Source organism: Salvelinus sp. IW2-2015, linkage group LG16 (genome assembly GCF_002910315.2).
Source record: "Salvelinus sp. IW2-2015 linkage group LG16, ASM291031v2, whole genome shotgun sequence".
NCBI lineage: Eukaryota > Metazoa > Chordata > Actinopteri > Salmoniformes > Salmonidae > Salvelinus > Salvelinus sp. IW2-2015.
Window position 1 is genome coordinate 37,132,379 of NC_036856.1, and position 17,996 is coordinate 37,150,374.

Consider the following 17,996-nt stretch of genomic DNA (forward strand, 5'->3'; position numbering starts at 1 on the left):
CCAAGACTTACGCCCCATTGGTTGAGAAAGAGGAAGGTGATAAYTGCAAAAGTGAGCCCATAGGTTAAACATCAAGCGTGAGGAATGTGCATAACGGTGCCGTGCTTATRGGCTATAGGGTCAATAGGTGAATGMCATTCTGCACGTGGCTAATAGGAAAGAGGAGAAACGAGAYGCTATGCTGATGATGATACGTGTGTATTCATTCCCACTATGCCCCTAGAATAGGAAACAGAGTGAATTATGTTATGCTTCCTGGATGAAGTTAAATGAGCATTCACACCAATACCTGATTGAACTTTGGTAAACGACACTAGGCTGGGCGAACTCCAGCTCATCTCATATGTAGTACAGATCTCAGTCTGTCATCCTCTGGCCAATGAATTTTCATCCAATTTATATGCAGAGAGACCTAGGTGCTAACCATCACACCATAGTACCTAATGTGATGAAGTCAATCTGAAGAAGAAAAAGCTTAGCACATAGGGGAGGCATTGTTAAATAGAATTGTTCATGAATCATCCGAAATGAAACGACTGGCCATCAAGCTCTGTTTCGATTGATGCGGCAGCTTCGTGGCCATGTCTTTTTACTTGCTTAATAGCTTGTATTAATTGGTGCTTAGTTGCCTCTTATAGTTTTGTCAATATTGGAGCTCCATTGTCAGTGAATATTCCTCTCAGTAGATCAGCAGCTTCGAAGTAGAGGCAGGCTAACATTGGAGTGTTACTGAAAAGGTTTGATTTAAACACAGACAGACGGTCCCAATTAGATCCATTCCCCTCCCTTGGCACAGAACAGATAGTCCCAATTTAGATCCTTCCTCCCTTGGCACTGACAGACGCTCCCAATTAGCATCCCTTCCCTCCCTTGGCACAGACAGACGGTCCAACTAGATCCCTTCCCTCCCTTGGCACAGACAGACGGTCCCAATTAGATCCTTCCCCTCCCTTGGCACAGACAGACGGTCCAATTAGAATCCTTCCCCTCCCTTGGCACCGACAGACGGTCCCAATTAGATCCTTCCCCTCCCTTGCACAGCCAGACGGTCCCAATTAGATCCCTTCCCTCCCTTGGCACAGACAGACGGTCCCAATTAGATCCCTTCCCTCCCTTGGCACAGACAGACGGTCCAATAGATCCCTTCCCTCCCTTTGGCACAGACAGACGGTCCAATTAGATCCTTCCCTCCCTTGGCACAGACAGACGGTCCCAATTAGATCCTTCCCCTCCTTGGCACAGACAGACGGTCCAATTAGATCCTTCACCTCCCTTGGCACAGACAGACGGTTCCCAACTAGATCCCTTCCCTCCCTTGGCAAGACAGAACGGTCCCAAATTAGATCCCTTCCCCTCCCTTGGCACTAACCTTTCATGTTTGCAGAGATTTGTAAGGTGTAAGAAATACTGTGGAATCTTTACCAGTGCTTTGTACAACCAGACCTTTTACACATGCTATCATCGAGGGGTTAAAGGGAAAGGGATAGGTTGTGATTTGGGACAGGCAGATACTCTTCTCCATAGACCAATGTAACAACTACACAGGGTGTAGTGGCTTACTATGACCACCAGGGTGCACACCTCTCATGCCCTCTCTTGGTCCTCATGGTGGTATTCAGCAGTGCTGATGTTCTCTCCCCTGTACACAAGCCCAGTCAGTGTGGCGATAGAGCTCTTCACTTTGAAGAAACCATATACATCCATAGGACAAGTTGTTCAGGTGAGGCATGTGTGAGTGACAGCATTACAGTCTCTCTATGCTGCAGGTTCTCTGGAAGGTGTGGACTGATTGTTCTCTCAACATTCTGACCTGTGGACTGAGGAGTCTGTTGCTGTGCTATCTCACCTATGTAACACTCCCTTCCTGTGAGTGAGCGCTCAGACCTGGGAGAGGGAGAGGGAGAGGGAGAGGGAGAGGGAGAGGGAGAGGGAGAGACCTTACAGTGAAATGCTTACTTACGAGACCCTAACCAACAGTGCAGTTAAACCATTTTTTAAAAACAATTATAATAAATAAATACAAAATATGAATAAGAAATACAAGTAACAAGTAATTAAAGAGCAGCAGTAAAATAACAATAGCAAGGCTATATACAGGGGGTACCGGTACAGAGTCAATGTGCGGGGTTACCGGTTAGTCGAGGTAATTGAGGTAATATGTACAAGTAGGTGGAGTTATTAAAGTGACTATGCATAGATGATAACAACAGAGAGTAGCAGCGGTGTAAAAGAGGGGGGGGCTGGTATAGAGGCCTTGGATAGCAGGAAGCTTTGCCCCAGTGCTGTACTGGGCCGTATGCACTACTCTCTGTAGTGCCTTGCGGTCGGAGGCCGGGCAGTTGCCATACAAGTCAGTGATGCAACCAGTCAGGATGCTCTCAATGGTGCAGCTGTAGAACCTTTTGAGGATCTGAGGACCCATGCCAAATCATTTCAGTCTCCTGAAGGGGAATAGGTTCTGGGGAATAGGTACTGTCTTGGTGTGCTTGTTAGTTTGTTGGTAATGTGGACACCAAGGAACTTGAAGCTCTCAACCTGCTCCACTACAGCCCCGTCAATGAGAATGGGGCGTGCTCRGTCCTCTTTTTCCTGTAGTCCACAAATATCTCCTTTGTCTTGATCACATTGATGGAGAGGCTGTTGTCCTGGCACCACACAGCCAGGTCTCTGACCTGGCTCCCTATAGGCTGTCTCGTCGTTGTCTGTGATCAGGCCTACTACTATTGTGTCATCGGCAAACTTAATGATGGTGTTAAAGTTGTGCAGTCATGAGTGAACAGGGAGTAGAGGAGTGGACTGAGCACGCCCACCTGAAGGGCCCCTGTGTTGAGGATCAGCGTGTCGGATGTGTTGTTACCTACCMTTACCACCTGGGGGCGGCCCGCCAGGAAGTCCAGGATCCAGTTGCAGAGGGAGGTGTTGAGTCCCAGGGTCCTTAGCTTATTGATGAGCTTTGAGGGCACTATGGTGTTGAACGCTGAGCTGTAGTCAATGAATCACATTCTCATATAGGTGTTCCTTTTGTCCAGGTGGGAAAGGGCAGTGTGGAGTGCAATAGAGATTGCATCATCTGTGGATCTGTTAGGGCGGTATGCAAATTGGAGTGGGTCTAGGGTTTCTGGGATAATGGTGTTGATGTGAGCCATGACCAGCTTTTCAAAGCACTTCATGGCTACAGACGTGAGTGCTACGGGTCGGTAGTCATTTAGGCAGGTTACCTTCGCTTCCTTGGGCACAGGGACAATGGTGGTCTGCTTGAAACATGTAGGTATTACAGACGGACAGGGAGATGTTGAAAATGTCAGGTTGAAAATGTTAGTAATTGAATATTGATGTCTATGTCTATATTATTGCCAAACATATTCTACAATACCCATGAGACATAGGCTATAATGTATTTTTAAGAGGAATCATTGGTCTCAGTAAAGTGGTTCAGTTTTATGCACAGGAATTAAAAGAAACATTGAGAATATTCTGAACTCAACTTCGGCCAAAAACCTGAATAATTCAAGAGCATTTATGACTGTGAGGGAGTAAAGAGAACTGCCAGGTAAATGGGAAAATATAATTTKTTTCACTTTCCCCTCAGCTCTGTCTGTGGTGAAGCCATGCTCTCCAAATATAACTCTGCTCCCTGAGGCGCGTGCTGTGCCGTGCAATGTGTAAAAAAATCACATTTCGCCTCGTTTCTCTCTCATGTCTAAACTCACCTTGGTGTGGAAATAGTTTTACCGTCCTCCTCACCTGTGTCAAGAGCAGGCCTAATGCATTACACTGTTTCATTTACGCTTCATTTAACTATTTATGTTTTTTAAATGTTTTAAATTTAACCTTTTTTTAAACTAGGCAAGTCAGTTAAGAACAAATTCTTATTTACAATGACGGCCTACCGGGGAACAGTGGGTTAACTGCCTTGTTCAGGGGCAGAACGACATATTTTTACCTTGTCAGCTCGGGGATTCGATCCAGCAACCTTCCGGTTACTGGCCCAGCGCTACATGGTGTGTCTGTATCATATCAATTAAAAAAGGGGTGTAGTTATCAACATTACATTCCATATTTGTTTTGGACGGTTTGGACCTACAATTTACTCATAATGAGTCACAGAATTGTTCAAAAATTAGTACATGTTTAGATTGATATAGGGAACACTAAGAACAACTAATTAGGAAAATAAGCTAGCTAAATTTACTGATATGAGTGACAAGTTACTGACAAGTGCGCGCGCTGTTGAAACGTTCCAAATGTGAACAGGAGGAGTTAACCTGCATTAAATGTAACACTGATGACGTTGAAGATGTCTAGAGATTCGCACAGTTGGACGTCCAATAAAAATGTGGTGTGGTGTCTGAAGGTGTTAAAGGCAGGTTGACAGGCTACATGCAGGCTGYACTGTGAGCGAACATATCCTACCACGTTGTGTCTCATCTCACCAGTCAGGAGCGCAGTGTGTGCGCCTCGCCTCCGTTCTCGGAAAAAACTCTGTCGAATGTCAGAGAACAGCTGGGAGCTTCATTTCAGAAGTCTGGCGGTTTCAAAAGTCTCGTCTCCCTGCTCACAKAGTGACTGTTCTGTTCAGCCAAACGGAACGGTGCGCTTCAACAACTTAACAACTTTTAAAGTGGGGAATACAGCACTGCAACAGCGTGGAAGGAATTTCTCTTAGATGTCCACTCAATTGGAAAGAGGCCTACAGCTAGAGACGACCACGCTTAATGCTCTGAAACTCGAATTTGATGAGGAGATTGATGTGGAAAGTCTCGACGGATGCCTGCCCGAGGAGCGGCACGGCGGCGCGGAGAAAGGATCGAAGGTGGTCACGGAACAGCATTCGCTGCAGACGCCGCGCAAGTCGACCCGCAGTCCCAAATGCGCCCGCTGTCGGAACCACGGCGTCGTGTCTTGTCTCAAAGGCCACAAGCGCTTCTGTCGCTGGCGTGACTGCCAGTGCGCGAACTGTGTGCTCGTGGTGGAGCGGCAGCGGGTGATGGCTGCGCAAGTCGCCCTGCGGAGACAGCAGGCGACAGAGGTGAGTGTCAGGGACATCCGACTTTTACTGGCAGGATATAATTTAAGAAAGATAATTATCATATCATGTAGGCCTAAATGCTGTATGTAAATGTTTTGTAACTTGTGTCAGTCMATGATTATGTAATTACAGGTTAATACAGGTCAGATATGATGACTAACTCATGTGCGTCATGCACCTATTCCTTTTTGTCTACATTTGCTCTGATAGAGAATTGTGGAAATTGAAACAAGAGAACAATTAATTGTCCTAATCTATGTAAAAAAAAGTTGCCTATGATTTATATATTCTCTTAGATAGTGTGTGACTAAGCAGATTCATATGCATTGCTCTTTAACTTTTGTGATGATGAAAACAAGAACAATATTGTTCCATATTCCCTGAAAAAAACATAGGCTGTTTTTGCTTTACATTTCTGGATAGGTTATGTTTTCCTGTTATATTTGTTTTATTTATACTGAACATAAATACAAATGCAACATGCAACAATTTCAATGATTTTACTGAGTTACAGTACATTTCATATAAAGAAATCAGTCAATTGAAATAAATAAATGAGGCCCTAATCTATGGATTTCACATGACCGTGCAGGGGCGCAGCCATGGGTGGGCCTGGGAGGGCATAGGCCCACAGACTGGGGAGCCAGAGCCACACACTGGGGAGCCAAGCCCAGCCAATCAGAATTAGTTTTCCCCCACAAAGGGGCTTTATTACAGACAGAAATACTTCTCAGTTTCATCAGCTGTCCGGGTGGCTGGTCTCAGACGATCCCGCAGGCGAAGAAGCCGGAAGTGGAGGTCCTTGGCTGGCGTGGTTACAAGTGGTCTGTGGATGTGAGGCCGGTTGGACGTACTGCCAAATTMTCCAAAACAACGTTGGAGGTGGCTATTGTAGAAAAATTAACATTAAATTCTCTGGCAACAGCTCTGGTGAACATTCCTGCAGTCAGCATTCCAAYTGCACGCTCCCTAAAAACTTGAGACATCTGTGGCATTGTGTTGTGGCAAAACTGATTTTTTTTTTGTGGCCTTTTAGTGTCCCTAGCAGAAGGTGTACCTGTGTAATGATCATGCTTTTTAATCAGCTTCTTGATATGCCACACMTGTCAGGTGGATGGATTATCTTGGCAAAAGAGAAACACTTACTAACAGGGATGTAAACGAATTTGTCCACAACATTTTTGAGGAATAAGCATTTTGTGTGTATGGAACATYTCTGGGATCTTTTATTTCAGCTCATGAAACATGGACTTTACATGTTGCGTTTATATTTTTGTTCAGTATAGATTTAGTTATTCCACTCATGAAACTAATTTGTTTACACTCMCAAGCATTTTATCATAGAAATTGTAGGCCTTACATCAGGAAACTCATTTGTAATTATTCTGTAACAAACTAGCAACTTCATGCAGTAGCCTACAATACATTACAGAGGTTAAGACTGTACTTACATACCTGGTTTATTGTAATATATTATTCCATCATAATTTCCCCATGCTCTACATTTTATTTMGTTGTTTCAACTAATTATTATTAAGTAACAGACTTTTGTAGTTTACTAAAGTTTTTGGTCAAAGTGTTACCCAATCTGTTTTTGCTGGCCCAAACTTAGCTCCAACTTTTAAAGAATTGGGCAAAACTTCAGTCAACTTAAAACAATCTGTTTGCTCAACTCATATGTTCTTTCAACTAGAAATAAATATTTGAGCATCTTAACTAAAAAGACTGTGGAACTGGTTATACACATGAAAATAGTGCTTCTAACATACAATGTTTTCAATTGACATATGTTACACACTTTGACATACATGAATAGATTGTGCATGTTCATTTATGCAGTAACTGTAATTCAAAATGTCCTCACCTGCGATTTGAACTCGCAACCTCTTGGTTCCAATCTTCCTGCTGTGCCAACACGTCTGTGTCAATTATCACTTAATCTGACTATTCCCTCATCATTGACTTATTGACTTATTTCAGCAATTTGAGGGCTTTCTGTCTAGTTGTCTAATGTTGGTGGGGTATATTAACCTGTTTTAATGATACTCCTGAATCACTATGATCAATCAAATATATGTACTTTGAAGTGAATGTACTTTGAAGTGTAGCAATACAGGTGAAATCAGTAATTGACACAGACATGGTGGTTTAGCAGGGAAATTGGTATGCCATGAACCAAGCAGATTGTGAGTTCAAATCCCAGGTGATGAACTGTATAAATGAACATGCACAATGTAATCATGTATGTGAACGTGTGTCAAATATGTCAGTTGAAAACATTGTATGTCAAAAGCACCGTGTGAGTAACTAGTTCCACAGCCTTTTTTAGTGAAGATGCCCAAATAAGAATTATATGAACATATGAGACAAGTTGAGCAAACACAACATTTTAAGTTGACTGTTTTTTTCTCAAGGTGGGGCTCAAGGTGGGGCTAAGTTTTCTCAAGGTGGGGCTAAGTTTGGGCCAACTAAAAAATAAAAGGTCAGGTCACACTTTGATCGAAAGTTGAGTAAACTAAAAAAGTCTGTGGAACAAGCTACTTGATAATAATAATTAGTTGAAACAACTCWTTTTTTTTTTACAGCGTGGGGTTAATGCACATGTAAATATATTTCAATGTATGTTATCTCCCCCCATTCCTCTGCAGGGTAAAAAAGGGGTCAGAGGAACAGCCGCACCATTAGCTCGCACAGCGTATCAACGCTACACCAGAGCACCTAGCATCCTAGCTAAGAGTATCTTAGAGGGTATGTATGTCCTATAATTCCAGCTAAGAGTATCTTAGAAGGTATGAGTGATACACCAGTGCACCTATATACTTCAAGAGTATCTCAGAGAGTATCAGTGACACACCTGGGGTAATACAAATTATGCAAATGAGAGGATATGGAATTACACATTGTGTTTACCAGCGAGCGGTTGGGAGGGACAACGTTGTTTTGAGGTTGTGTTTCTTCTACTTTCCCCTGAGTAAGCACATGAACGTGTAAACACACTAGGCCATGCCATCATAGCTGTGTTTAGAGCATCTACTTTGCCTTTATGAATTTTGACTTAATTTACCTAAATAAACTTTGTGAAGTGATTATGTTAAAACAGAACGTGTTCTCAGGTACACTCTGAGAACAAAAAGTGCTATCTATAACCAGAAAGGTTTCTACGGCTGTCCCCATAAGAGAACCCTTGGAAGAAGCCCTTTTGGTTCTAGGTTGGGTTTCTGTATAGCACTTTGTGACATCTGCTGATGTAAAAAGAGCTTTATAAATACATTTGATTGATTGATTGAGGTAGAACCCTTTTGGGTTCCATGTAGAACCCTCTGTGGAAAGGGTTCTACATGGAACCCAAGAGTTCTACCTGGAACCAAAAAGGGTTCTACATGAACCAAAAAAGGTTATCCTATGGGGACAGCCGCAGAACCCTTTTGGAACTCTTTTTTCTAAGAGTGTATCATTAATCATTAGGCAGGTAAATGACATCAGTCTTGTTTACTTCCCTATAGGCTACAAACCCCCATTGAATGAGGACGGACCCTGGTCCAAGCGAGGTCACTYCTCCTCTGTCAGTGCCCGGATGAGGAAAAGGAGGGCTTTTGCTGATAAGGAGCTGGAGAGTGTGATGCTGGAGAGGGAGCTGAGACAGAGAGAGCTGGAGGACCTATCAGGTCTCACCCTGCTTCACCACCCTGTCCTGGCAGGGCTGCCCTCTTCCCTCCACCACTGCTGCCCACAGAAGGACCCCGGGGTGGCCACCTACGTGCCTGTGCACAAATACAAASCGGGCCCTGTGCTGTATGAGTGTGACTTCCACTGCTACCAGGAAGAGGTCAAGGCCCGATCCACAGCAGAGAGCGGTTATGGCTACGGTCAGTTCATGTCACAGTGTAACTCTAACTCTGTAATTCTGGAACCCATGGAGCGAGCCAGGGAGAGAGCACTAGAGAGCTGGAAGTGTTCCAGGAAGAGGGAGACCTGTCAAGAGCCGTCACTCTTGCCCTCACTACAACTCCAACAGAGCGGGAGYAGTAATTCTGAAGGCTCAGCTGATCTGGACAGGGATAAGACCACGCCAAAAAGGGTAAAAGACGATCCAACGGCTCCAAAGTTCGGCATGCCAAAAACAGCCCTCACACACTCTGACTCTCCCTCTGAGCCTAAGCATGTGTTTCAGAGAGAGGAACAACCATATAGGCACAGCATAGAACCGCACCTCCTCCCACCCAAGGACTGGTCAGCAGGGGGGACTAGGCATCATGACAGGCCTCAGATCAACTCAGTGAAACCCACAGTGGTGAGGCAGCCATTACCGTTCTCAGTGGAGTCACTGCTGAGGGCTTGAAGAACTCTTGGTAATAATTGTTAGCTAGCAAGAAAAAAGGGGTGTCTATGCTATATCTAAAACAGTGGAATGTAGGTGTTAAAAATATTTTGGTAGCACTTTACTCTAAGTGTGCCAATATTTCTTTTCAGAAGTGCATTTTCTATATCAACACTGGTTGTAAAATTTGTAACTAGGGGAATATTTATACCCAAATCTATTTTGAAATGTTATACAGTTATACATTAGTTAGTTTTATAAATTGCTCAGCATTTTTCAAAGGATTGTAAGATATTGTATTTTGAAAGCAATAAACTAGACATGTATATACAATGTAACGTGTTGTATAATCTCCAGTTTGTATTCCCATATCATTGTGCTTTTTCTTTTTCTAACCGCAAACTTCCTTTAACTTAAAAAAACCTGTTTCATGTGTCATATTAATGTATTAGTATACTGTTGTATGTGCTATACTCCCTTGGCTAAGGYAACTGTAAAATAACTAACACTATCACATTTAAATAATTCAGAAGATACTTTTAGAATGCTTTCACACGTAAAAAATAATTTAAAAAGGTGAAAGTAGAGAGGTCAGCTCCTGAACTGCTGCACGGTGCGCGTTGTATATCCTCGAACACGGTATCCACACTGCCGGCTCCTGTCCTCCCTCACAGGGTTAACGCTGTCAAAATAAACTCTTTGGTGTTCAAAAATCCCTTTCATTCTAAAGAAAAAAAGAAAGAAAGGAGTACATGGGTAGGCTGGTGGCCTGCAGCTCTCTGAGAGAGAGAGAACAGAGTACATAGGAGTACATGGGTAGGCTGGTGGCCTGCAGCTCTCTGAGAGAGAGAGAGAACAGAGTACATAGGAGTACATGGGTAGGCTGGTGGCCGCAGCTCTCTGAGAGAGAGAGAGAACAAGAGTACATAGGAGTACATGGGTAGGCTGGTGGCCTGCAGCTCTCTGAGAGAGAGAACAGAGTACATAGGAGTACATGGGTAGGCTGGTGGCCTGCAGCTCTCTGAGAGATAGAAACAGAGTACATAGGAGTACATGGGTAGGCTGGTGGCATGCTGCTCTCAGAGAGAGAGAGAACAGAGTACATAGGAGTACATGGGTAGGCTGGTGGCATGCAGCTCTCTGAGAAAGAGAGAGAAACAGAGTACATAGGAGTACATGGGTAGCTGGTGCCTGCAGCATCTCTGAGAAAGAGAGAGAACAGAGTACATAGGAGTACATGGGTAGGCTGGTGGCTGCAGCTCTCTGAGAGAGAGAGAAAGACAGAGAGAGAGAGGGAGAGAACATTAGAACCAAAGAGAAACACCTCCAAAGCCTGTTGAACACTTTCATAGTGCTCTCTAATAAATGCCATCAAATATATAAAATACCAAAGAATTGCATCACACACACACACACACACACACACACACACACACACACACACACACACACACACACACACACACACACACACACACACACACACACACACACACACACACACACCACACACACACACACACAATAATGGCACCCCGAACACGTACACACAACACAACCAGTCTTGTATAACTAACCTTGTGGGGACACACAAATTCAAGTTCCATTCAAAATCCTATTCTTAACCCCTTAGAAATAGCATTTGACCTTGTGGGGACTAACAAAATATCCCCAGTTGGTCAAATTGTTGTTTTGTTTACTATTCTTGTGGGGACTTCTGGTTACCTAGGCAACATTGTTCTTTATTGTAGGCCAAGCTTGACGCCACTGGAGTTCGTTTGAACCCGCAGTTGATCTGTATCCTCCACTGTGTTGTCTTCTCTCTCTCATTCCTATCCTCCGTGGTAATCTGGGCGAGAAGAAAGACAGATCGTTTTGACAACTGTGGACTGTGTGGCGTCAGCACAGGTGATAGCACACTGCTCCTGTCTTTGTCCGGAATGCAGAAAGATAGGCCTTTCTCTCTCTTTTCCCTCTCAGGCCTTTCATAAACAGTAGGCTCTGAACAGAAGAGAGGAGGTGTGCCTGCCAGTACTACCGACAGACAGAACAGTGTCTGTGTCTTAATAGAAGTCTATCAACGTGGATTTAGTCATATTAAGACCATATGAAGGGCAGAAATGACCATTCTCTCTGGGGTAGACAAGCACTCCTCACTGAGATAATGACTCGTGTGAAGAAGAATACGTTGGATATAAATAAATTTTTCCTCTCACAAAGCGGAGGGAACGACTCATTCTTCCATTGGCACATTCCATTTTGAGGCTTCTTTAGAACGGCCTTCTGTGGTCTTAATAGATTGTGACATCGCTCAGAATGCTAGTCGTGTCCCATTTGTCATTAGGATTGTGTGGGACAGAAAGATTAGTGTATTGTTCCCTAGGTGTCTGTCTGCTCTTTGGAAAGGTCTGAATTGGCTTCCTATCACCAGTTTATTAAAATGTTTCTTTGTTGGGAAAACCGTAAGGCGGGTGGGTGAGTGTGTGTATCTGTCTGTGCATGTGTGTGTGTGCCCATGCGGACAGTATTGGACGGGGTAGAATACCTGACAGAGCAGTTAGCTGCTGGTTTTAACACGGCGTCAGATTTATATCAGCTCTACAAAACAACTTGAACCTCCAGACTCTTGTCACACAGCTTTTGGCTGCTTTGCCTTTCTCTCCGCCCGCTTATACCTCATTTCCATTTCAGCAATATTCATTTCACAGATGGTTTTAAAACGCTTGCTTTGGCCCTTCAGCTCTGCTTCCTTTAGTAAACACACCGCTGCTTGGCTTATTGCAAAACCTGACCGACCTGTTATTTCAAACACAGACCAAGCCTCTCTCTAACCCCAGCCTCCACAGGTTTATTTACCCTGCTGGCCTAGCGCTGTGCCGAGCGTGAAGCCACTGGCCCACCATGTTAGTGTAGCCTAATGTAGATATCAGCGTCTGAGCTCCCCTGACAGGGCATCAGCACCTTTAGTATAAGGGCCCACAGGGAGGCTCTTTGATCCGGCTGCCAGGATACAGCTCCTCTGACTGTGGGATTCTCTGTCCTTAGCCCTCGCCCTGCCCTGTTCCCCAGCCCTCGCCCCTGCCCTGTTCCCCAGCCCTGCCCCGCCCTGTTCCCCGGCCCTCGCCCCGCCCTGTTCCCCGGCCCTCGCCCGCCCTGTTCCCCGGCCCTCGCCCCGCCCTGTCCCGGCCCTCGCCCGCCCTGTTCCCCGCCCCTGCCCTGTTCCCCGCCCTGGCCCGCCCTGTTCCCCAGCCCTCGCCTGCCCTGTCCCCAGCCCTGGCCCTGCCCTGTTCCCCAGCCCTCACCCTGCCCTGTTCCCCAGCCCTGCCCTGCCCTGTTCCCAGCCCTACCCTGCCCTGTTCCCCAGCCCTCACCCTGCCCTGTTCCCCAGCCCTGGCCCTGCCCTGTTCCCCGGCCCTCGCCCTGCCCTGTTCCCCAGCCCCTGGCCCTGCCCTGTTCCCCGGCTCTCGCCCTGCCCTGTTCCCCAGCCGCACCCTGCCCTGTTCCCCGGCCCTCGCCCTGCCCTCTTCCCCAGCCCTCGCCCTGCCCTGTTCTCCGGCCCTCGCCCTGCCCTGTTCCCCAGCCCTGGCCCTGCCCTGTTCTGCACCCTGCACTGTTCTGTAGACTTTGGCCAGTTCACACCACAGAAGGTGAAAGGGAATCAGAAACGTTTAGTTGTATGGTGTCACCTGCCTCAGACTATAACACAGCTAGCACATCAGATTGTACTTCAATAGAATACAATACAATACACACACAACTTATTGTCAACATAGTCACATACAACACAGTATAGTATTTCCAATATGGAATAACACAGCAACAGAAACGTAGTCGGTCAGTAACCAAACAGTGTAACAGATACTGAAACTACAGTAAAATAGTCACCGTATTTCTCAGGAATATGATTTGTCCCTACAAACTKAGCAGGAGCAGGACCTTCACAAATAACAAGCCGCTGGGCTCGACTTTCAGCCTCTCCTAATATACAACATTTGGGTTTGGGCTAACCACCCCACATAACACTTACAGAAGCTCAAACAGGAGACTCAGTAATAGACAGGCTGTGTAACTGAGACAGCCACTGCGGAATAGACATTTCATAACTTTAGAAACAGGCCATATAGAGTTCTCTCCCTCCCTCMCCCCACTTCCATCTCCCCGGTCGGGGATTTTTTATCCACTTGGGTTGTGTGTGGAACTCCCCTCTCCTGCCACTGTCTTCTCAGGTCAATGAACAGCCAAAAGCCTCTGGTGCCCACAGTTGTAGCTGTACAGCAATACTGTTACTGTCACAAGGGCTGGCTTGGCCGCTGGAGCCCTACCTCTGCAATATTAGAAACCAAACAACCACAACCTCTCCTCTGTYAGCCTGCCTCTCTCAGCCCCTTTCTGCCTCATAGGCCAATAGGGCCAAGGGCTGTGAGCTGCTGCTGGGGCATGAGCAGTAATGAAGATAACAATGATGATTATGGTGATGATGATGATRATGCATTCTCAATTGGACAATGACCGTCTCCTTCATCTCATGTAACAATAAGGTCAAGCACCACTACATCACCAATGACAGCCACATGTGACTCAAGGGCGTTCTGTTTGCGTTTAATTATAAATTACTTACTGCAACGAATAGGTGAGAGGATATTCCTGCMTCATCCCCTCCATGCTGAGCTGTGGATCCAACTTTAACCTTCATAGCCCACCCCAGCCTCAACATTCACCCCTTCACCCTTCGTATCATATCAGGGCCAAGGCATGCCAGCCCAGCCAGGAGAGTTCAGGAACTTTATGGGCCGAGGGTGGCAGCAATAACAGCACTGAAAATAGCCCTGGTCCTCCACCCTGTGAACCATTAGCATGATATTTACCCAGCCTGGTTCTGATTTTACCCCACAGTAACCCACACCAACAACATGTCTTACTTATTCCCAGTCCTGGCAACCCACCACAATGTTATCTGGATGTTTGTCTGTAAAGCCCCTATCCTAACTTATTGGCACCCTCTTAAAAATGATTGATTTCCACAGGGGACAAGCTCGTAAAAGGGGAAAAGTGGGGGAGTTATAAAACTGTTTTGATGTTGRGTTACGAGACCTCTGGGGAATAACAGCTGGCAGAGGCAGAGAGCTGGGGGGTGGGGTGCTGGGGAAGGGCTGTCAGGGTGAAGCAAGGCAAGATGTAGTATTGTATGAGAAAATGTACTGTATGAGACTGATTGGAGTTTGAATCCAGGTATCTTTCATGCCACAAGACTGTGTTAGCCCGCTGAGCTAAACCCTAGGCTTTACTGTGGTCAATGCAGCTGCCCCTCACCTGCCAATAACAGCAGGCTATTTAAAAGCTATTTACCACATGGGATTAGCTTTACAGACATAGCTAGCCTAACCATAGCTAACATAACTAACCTCCACTCACAGAGAACACCAGCAGAGAGAGAGAGGAAAACCAGGAGGGGTTACAGTCTGAAATATAAGTTACTCTAATAGCTGTGACAATATAGTGCCAATAAAAGGCTGTTATTATGCGTCTCGGGTTTCTGTGCAGCATGTGTTAGAATCATTCACAGAGATCAAACAGGCCTCCCTATTCCAGYCGTCTATTCTGACTGCCGTTAGAAACACCAGACGATAAGGTGAATGAAGCTTTAACTGATGCTCATAGTGTGTCACACAGAGCTAGGCTGATTTCTCTTTGAAAATAAATTGTTCCTCTAATTTGATGGTAAGTCTATGTTTTGACAGATAACCTTCATGGGCCTATGAGTAGCTAGATCCATATTAATTCAAGCCTATAGATMTAGAGAAACCCACTCATTCTCTATGCTCCAACTGACTGACCACATTCAACATCAATTATTCAATATATTTTTAAGTTCCACGTTTTATTTGTCACATGCACACGAACAGTGAAACGCTTAGCTTGCAAGCCCTTCCTAACAGTGCAGTCAGTATTCAATATCAAAATAGTATAACTAATAAAATAAAATGTATAAAACAAGAAATAAGAGAGGATGCTATATACAGGTCAGTGCCAGTACCACATTTACATTGTGCAGGGATACTGGAGTACTAGAGGTAGACATGTACATATAGGCAGGGATTAATATATCACTCAATACCACAGGAGGTTGGTGGCACCTTAATTGGGGAGAACGGGCTCATGGTAATGACTGGAGCGGAATCAGTGGAATGGTATCAAATACATCAAACACATAGTTTCCATGGTTTCCAGGTGTTTGCTGCCATTCCATTCGCTACGTTCCGGTCCTTATTATGAGCCGTTGTCCCCTCAGCAGCCTCCACCGTTCTACACCTAGTATATGGTTACTTGTAATGATATTGCACAAACAGATTTCTAACAGGGTTCACTGCAGGCCTGAGCAAAGCARCGTAATACAACATTTAATAAACACGGATACATTCATGATGGGTAAATATAGCCATGAATCTGAAAGTCTTCCACTGACACTTCATTTACTTAAATGGAAAAAATAATGGATTTAACGCTCTGAAGGTAAATGTGATATTATCTGTCAGTATGCAACAGTATTGACTGCCTCCCGTCCATGTGATGGTAACWGTGGAAAAAGGCAGTAGCCTATTTGATTCAGATGAGCAGTATTAGAAATGACTTCAGGGTTTCCACTCGTACTTTCACACTGCACTGGGTGTGTGGACAAGCGTGAACGCCCACACAAATACGCGCACGCACATGCGCACACATGCGCACAAGCAATCTCAGACACACACTCTCAAGTAAGACAAAAAGAAAACTACACACTCTCGTAGATTCACACAGATACACACACTACAGATAAAAGCACACAGATACACACACTACAGATAAAAGCACACAGATACACACACTACAGATAAAAGCACCAGATACACACACTCAGATAAAAGCACACAGATACACACACTACAGATAAAAGCACACAGATACACACACTACAGATAAAAGCACACAGATACACACACTACAGATAAAAGCACACAGATACACACACTACAGATAAAGCACACAGATACACACACTACAGATAAAAGCACACAGATCACACTACAGATAAAACGCACAACATACACACACTACAGATAAAAGCACACAGATACACACACTACAGATAAAAGCACACAGATACACACACTACAGATAAAGACACAGATACACACCTACAGATAAAAGCACACAGCTACACACACCTCTTAAGACTCATACACACACACTTACTCCATAAAACACACCCTCTGCTCAGACACACACAGATACAAAACACACACAACAGATACACACAGACACACACAGATACACACAGATACACACAGAAACACACAGACACACACAGATAAAAGCACACAGATCACACACACAGATACAACACACATACAGATAAAAGCACACAGATACACACATACAGATAAAAGCACACAGATACACACACTACAGATAAAAGCACACAGATACACACACTAGATAAAAGCACACAGATACACACACTTCAGATAAAAGCACACAGATACACACACTACAGATAAAGCACACAGATCAACACTACAGATAAAAGACACAGATACACACACTACAGATAAAAGCACACAGATACACACACTACAGATAAAGCACACAGATACACACACTACAATAAAAGCACACAGATACACACACTACAGATAAAAGCACACAGATACACACACTACAGATAAAAGCACACAGATACACACACTACAGATAAAAGCACACAGATACACACACTACAGATAAAAGCACACAGATACACACACTACAGATAAAAGCACACAGATACACACACTACAGATAAAAGCACACAGATACACGCACTACAGAATAAAAGCACACAGAACACACCTACAGATAAAACACACAGCTACACCACTTCTTAAGACTCATAACACACACTTACTCCATAAAATACACACCCTCTGCTCAGACACACACAGATACAAAACAACACACACAGATACACACAGACACACACAGATACACACAGACACACACAGAAACACACAGACACACACAGATAGACAGACACACACAGATACATAGACACACACAGACACACACAGATGTTTTAAAATATCTTTTGATTTCATCTTTATTTAACCAGGTAGGCCAGTTGAGAACAAGTTCTCATTTACAACTGCGACCTGGCCAAGATAAAGCAAAGCAGTGCGACAAAAAACAACAACACAGAGTTACACATGGGATGAACAAAAGTACAGTCAATAGCAATAGAAAAATCTATGTACAGTGTGTGCAAATGGAGTAAGGAGGTAAGGCAAWAAATAGGCAATAGAAGCGAAGTAATTACAATTTAGCAAATGAACACTGGAGTGATAGATGTGCAGGTGATGATGTGCAAGTAGAAATACTGATATGCAAAAGAGCCAAAAAAGCAAATAAAAACAATATGGGGATTAGGTAGGTAGTAGATTGGGGGGCCATTTACAGATGGGCCAATTACAGATGGGCCATTTACAGATGGGCTGTGTACAGCTGCAGCGATCGGTGAGCTGCTCAGATAGCTGAAGATTAAAGTTAGTGAGGGAGATATAAGTCTCCAACTTCAGCGATTTTTGCAATTCGTTCCAGTCATTGGCAGCAGAGAACTGGAAGGAAAGGAGGCCAAAG

At 44.6% G+C, this 17,996-nt stretch overlaps 2 protein-coding genes across 2 annotated transcripts; both read left to right on the plus strand.

The window, feature by feature from the left end:
- Window positions 1-4,351: 4,351 nt before the first annotated feature.
- On the plus strand, window positions 4,352-9,685 carry dmrt2b (doublesex and mab-3 related transcription factor 2b). The gene is made up of 3 exons (XM_024004836.2): window positions 4,352-5,029; window positions 7,678-7,777; window positions 8,533-9,685. Exons 1-3 carry the CDS (start codon window positions 4,667-4,669, stop codon window positions 9,366-9,368), a joined length of 1,299 nt encoding a protein of 432 aa, XP_023860604.1. The 5' UTR covers window positions 4,352-4,666; the 3' UTR covers window positions 9,369-9,685.
- A 656-nt stretch (window positions 9,686-10,341) lies between these two features.
- LOC139028920 (uncharacterized) lies at window positions 10,342-12,968 on the plus strand. Its single transcript, XM_070447440.1, has 2 exons — window positions 10,342-10,386; window positions 12,393-12,968. Exons 1-2 carry the CDS (start codon window positions 10,342-10,344, stop codon window positions 12,966-12,968), a joined length of 621 nt encoding a protein of 206 aa, XP_070303541.1.
- The last annotated feature ends 5,028 nt before the right edge of the window (window positions 12,969-17,996 follow it).